Raw genomic sequence first — 5,281 nt, forward strand, 5'->3', positions numbered from 1 at the left:
TGAGTGCTGAACATGCTCACATTTTTCATGGTCATATTATGAAAGTTGAACATTTCTAAAAATCTTTTTTTTTTAAATTGGTTTTAAGTAATATTCTAATTTTCTGAGATACTGATTTCTGAGATAAAATATTTATCTTATACAACAAAAAATATATACGTATATTCCGAAATACTTTGAATTATTTCATTTTTTTTTTTTTCGGTCTCCAAGATAATGAGTGGTTTGAGTGGTGGGGCAGCGCCCTAGCGCCCCCTATTGACGAGCCGCCACTTGAGCGACTACATTTGAGACTGATTCATCTTCATAAAGCTGCTTTACTGGTTTGAGCTTTTTATAGACCTCATTTTTAAGTTTCGTTTCTTCAGAAATAAAACCTGGAGACACTTTGAGCAGCAGGGGGCGACAAAACCAATCTCATGCCTGATGATCGCATCACAGTGATTAAAAATACAAAAACAAGTACAGATTAGGACAAATTTTTTTTTTTTTAAATAAAGTGTTAGAAACAGTTGAATTTTCTCAATATATTATTATATTTACGGTTAAAAAAAGCTTAATTTTGACAAAAACAAGCAGCAAAAACTTTTCAATGGCCTTTATTTATAATTATTCAATAAAGCTTTGAGAGACATCAAGAAAGTTTGATTTAATTGAGAATTACATTATTTTTATTTTTCTCCATGTGCAACTTCTCTTCTGATCTCGATCTCAGATAAAAATACCGAGAAGCCCTGCAGTCAGTCCTCCAGTACCAGCTACAGCTGCAGTGGTAGCTGTAGACAGACCAGCCATCCCTGCAGGGAGAAAACACAATAAAATGCCCGTCACACCAAGACAGCATCTCACTGCAACATGATATTCTTGCTAATACATTTCAGATGGGTCAGACTAACCCCACAGAGTCACAGATAGATCAGCTTTGTTAGTTATAATTATTCAGGGGGTGATTAGTGTTTACCTGCAGACTGTAAAACAGCCACCAGACTTCCTGCTGCCACCCCTCCACCATTGGCGATGGCAGCAGTTGACATCATGCCTGCAGCATAGGAGCTGGCTGCTATTCCAACAGAGGTGAAGCCTACAGCCCCCAGCAATACAGGAACAGCAATCACCGCTCCCCCTAATGCAAACACATGAAGAACATTTACAGTGACAGCTTTCAAACACACAGATCAACAAAGACATCCTCCAGTTTCCTACCTGCTCCTAGAGTAGCAGCAGCAGCAGCAGTCACTGAAATCAAAGAGCTGGAGCTCATCAAATCATTCTCTTGGCTTCAAGTGTAAATGTTATCAAGACTACTCAGCTGTACTTACAGAGTCCCATGGTTTGTCAACGACCAGGAATGATAGTCCAAAGTTGTAACCGAGCCTAAAGCTTGAAAGAAGATTCTGCCCAGTCCTCAGCTGTGATGACGTTTACTGCTCAGATGCTGGCAACAAGCCTTTTTCTGAGAAGGGAGGACTTTACTGCTGAATGCAGCCACTCCCACATGAAGCATATGCTGACAATGGTGATGAGCATTCCACCTTTTACAGGTTTCAGAAGTAAAACAACAAGAGCAGCAGAATGGATTAAACTGGAGTCATGTTTGTGCATGAAGAATATACTTTTTGTACAATTTCTGGTGCTGCTCCTGCTGTGTAGCCGTCTTGTTTTGCAATATGGAGGATACCTGCTGTTAGTGTAACATGCATGAAACACTCATTTAAAAGTCAAATTTGCTACATTGTTAAATTTGTATATTTCAGCCTCGAGTGCTTTGAACGTCTTCCTAAGAAACTGCAACCCTGGATAATCCTATTTGTAGAAATATCACTGTTGTTTATCTAAAAAAGTTAAATCTGGTCCTCTGGACATTCAAAAAAACAAAACAAAGCAAAACAACAACAAAAAAATAAAAAAGTAGAAACGTTTTGTCTTTCATCCGAAAGACTTCCTCAGTCTGAGGTGCTGTATTCAGCTCAGTCTTATAAATAGCACCTTCTCAGAGTGGAAATTGAAGTGTAAATTTTGTTTCATTTGTTACACTAATTAAATAATATAACAGTTGGAAGGGTCACCTCCTGCAGAACAGCACCTCCACTGGTGTGGAAGTCAGGATGAGCCACCTCCTGCACTGAACAGTCCACAATGTCAGCCAGACTGACTGTTATAGTTATTTGAATTTGATACGTCTGTACCGGCAGTCCCCTGGTTAACATTGTTTTGTTTGTTTTTGTTATAAAGCTTGAAAAATATACAGGTGCTGGTCATAATATTAGAATATCATGAACAAGTTGATTTATTTCAGTAATTCCATTCAAAAAGTGAAACTTGTATATTATATTAATCAGTTAAACACAGACTGATATATTTCAAATGTTTATTTCTTTTAATGTTGATGATTAAAACTGACAACTAAAGAAAACGCCTAATTCAGTATCTCAGAAAATTAGAATATTGTGAAAAGGTTCAATACTGAAGACACCTGGTGCCACAGTCTAATCAGCTAATTAAAACACATGCAAAGGCCTTTAAATGGTCTCTCAGTCTAGTTCTGTAGGGTATACAATCATGGGGAAGACTGCTGACTTAACAGTTGTCCGAAAGACGACCACTGACACCTTGCACAAGGAGGGCAAGAGACAAAAGGTCATTGCTAAAGAGTCTGGCTGTTCACAGAGCTCTGTGTCCAAGTACATTAATAGAGAGGTGAAGGGAAGGAAACGAAGTGGTAGAAAAAAGTGTACAAGCAATAGGGATAACCACACTCTGAAGAGGATGGTGAAACAACAAACCAAAATGTGGGTGAGATTCACAAAGAGTGGACTGCAGCTGGAGTCAGTGCTTCAAGAACCACCACGCACAGACGTATGCAAGACATGGGTTTCAGCTGTCGCATTCCTTGTGTCAAGCCACTCTTGAACAGGAGACAGCATCAGAAGCATCTCGCCTGGGACTGCTGCTGAGTGGTCCAGTTATGTTCTCTGATTAAAGTAAATTTTGCATTTTCTTTGTAAATCAAGGTCCCAGAGTTTGGAGGAAGAGAGGAGAGGCACAGAGTCCATGTTGCTTGAGGTCCAGTGTCAAGTTTCCACAGTCGGTGATGGAGCCTCGACGCCACCCGTCAATCGATCGTGCAGGCATGTCAGCAACTGACCAATCTGCGACCTCAATTTGTCCCGAAGTGAAACACCTGAATGAGCTGGGGGTGGGGGAGTAAGATGCATGAGAGAAGCGGAGTGTTCTCTCTTCACACAAGGAGAGCTGTTGGTCAGGCTACTTCTTATTGTGCCATTAACTAATATAGTTATTGAATCGTGTTTACTTATTTAGATGTTTAAAACCAGTTAAAATACACCAGAATGCAGGAAATGGCATCTACTTGATTCAAAATTTTATGGGGGAGGAGCCCCAGACATTCGACATTCCGTCCTCCAAATGTCTGAGCTTTTTATAGACCTCATATTTAAGTTTCGTTTCTTCAGAAATAAAACCTGGACACTTTGAGCAGCAGGAGGAGACAAAACGAATCTCATGCCTGATGATCGCATCACAGTGAAGGAAAAATACAAAAACAAGTACAGATTAGGATGAAAAATCTAAAAGTGCTTGAAACAAATGAATTTTCTCATCTAATAGTATATTTAAGTATATTTAAGTGTAGAACCACTAGACTGAGGAACAGCTTCTACCCTGAGGCTGTTAGACTCATGAATCTCTAACCAGAATAATCACTGTGAAAAACCACATCATGTTGCTGCTGATCTGTTTCATGTTGCTGCTGATCTGTTTCATGTTGTGTTCATGCGTGCACATCCGCTCACACAGACTCATGTTCATGTTTGTGCTGATGTTCAATGTTTTTATGTCATGAATGCTTAGTGTATATTTAGTTGATGATGTTTTTCTTAGTTCATTTCTTAGATGTTATTACTGTTTTTCTTATACATTTTATTGTTGGATGTAACTGGGACCCTGTGTACATAATTTCGCTCCACCACATGTACCACATGAGGTGCGAATGACAGTAAAGAAACTCTGACTCTGATATTTACAGATGAAAAGATGAATTTTGACAAAATAATCAGCAAAAACTTTTAAGCGCCTTTATAATTCTTTGATAACAAAGCTTTGTAAGACATCAATAAAGTTAGATTTAATTGAGAATTAACACATTTTTCTTTCTTCATGTGTACTTCCTCTTCTGATCTCATTTTCGGATAAAAATACCGAGAAGCCCTGCAGTCAGTCCTCCAGTACCAGCTACAGCTGCAGTGGTAGCTGTAGACAGACCAGCCATCCCTGCAGGGAGAAAACACAATAAAATGCCCGTCACACCAAGACAGCGTCTCACTGCAACACAATATTCTTGCTAATACATTTCAGATGGGTCAGACTAACCCCACAGAGTCACAGATAGATCAGCTTTGTTAGTTATAATTATTCAGGGGGTGATTAGTGTTTACCTGCAGACTGTAAAACAGCCACCAGACTTCCTGCTGCCACCCCTCCACCATTGGCGATGGCAGCAGTTGACATCATGCCTGCAGCATAGGAGCTGGCTGCTATTCCAACAGAGGTGAAGCCTACAGCCCCCAGCACTAGAGGAACAGCAATCACCGCTCCTCCTAATGCAAACACATGAAGAACATTTACAGTGACAGCTTTCAAACACACAGATCAACAAAGACATCCTCCAGTTTCCTACCTGCTCCTAGAGTAGCAGCAGCAGCAGCAGTCACTGAAATCAAAGAGCATTGATTAGCTGGAGGGTCCGTACGCTGGAGCTCATTAAATCCACACATATACGTAGACGCCTCATTGAGCGCTGAATCGAACGTCGACATCGCCGCCATATTGGATGTGATCAAATTCAATTCAGTTCAATATAACTATTTGTCCATAACATTCAATGAAATGGAGATTTGTCTGACATCTGGCTCATAAAAAAACAACACAAGTTAAAAACATCATAAAAACAAACAAAAAACTCAATTATATTGATACAACAACAACAACAACAACAACAACAACAACAACAACAACAACAACAACATGTTTATGTATTGTCATCACTGAATGTTCCCATACAATGGTGAAATTGGCTCTCTGCTTTTACCACATCCACCACCAGGTGGAGTAGTGGGCAGCAATGGAAAGTGTCCTGGGGAGCAACTGGGGATAAGATGTTCTGCTCAAGAGACACCACGAGATGCGCAATGACCGGGGATTGAGCCCAGGACCTTGAGGTCCCGAGTCCGCTGCTCTGCACATATATATATATATATATATA

General features: G+C 40.0%; 1 protein-coding gene across 2 annotated transcripts in view; it reads right to left on the reverse strand.

The window, feature by feature from the left end:
- Positions 1-599: 599 nt before the first annotated feature.
- LOC119426955 (interferon alpha-inducible protein 27-like protein 2) overlaps positions 600-5,281 on the reverse strand; it is a 7,219-nt gene continuing 2,537 nt past the window's right edge. Inside the window, exons 2-4 of one of the 2 annotated variants that reach the window (XM_037694529.1) lie at positions 4,697-4,729; positions 962-1,123; positions 600-797 (exon numbers count right to left, since the gene is read on the reverse strand). In XM_037694529.1, the coding sequence (XP_037550457.1) occupies positions 712-797; positions 962-1,123; positions 4,697-4,729 (281 nt within the window). In that variant the 3' untranslated portion in view covers positions 600-711. Of the gene's footprint in view, positions 798-961; positions 1,124-4,033; positions 4,291-4,454; positions 4,617-4,696; positions 4,730-5,281 lie in introns of those variants that run through there. The other variant, XM_037694528.1, reaches the window with a different exon arrangement.

The sequence above is a fragment of the Nematolebias whitei genome, chromosome 21 (genome assembly GCF_014905685.2).
Source record: "Nematolebias whitei isolate Nwh7 chromosome 21, NemWhi1, whole genome shotgun sequence".
In the NCBI taxonomy this organism is placed as follows: domain Eukaryota; kingdom Metazoa; phylum Chordata; class Actinopteri; order Cyprinodontiformes; family Rivulidae; genus Nematolebias; species Nematolebias whitei.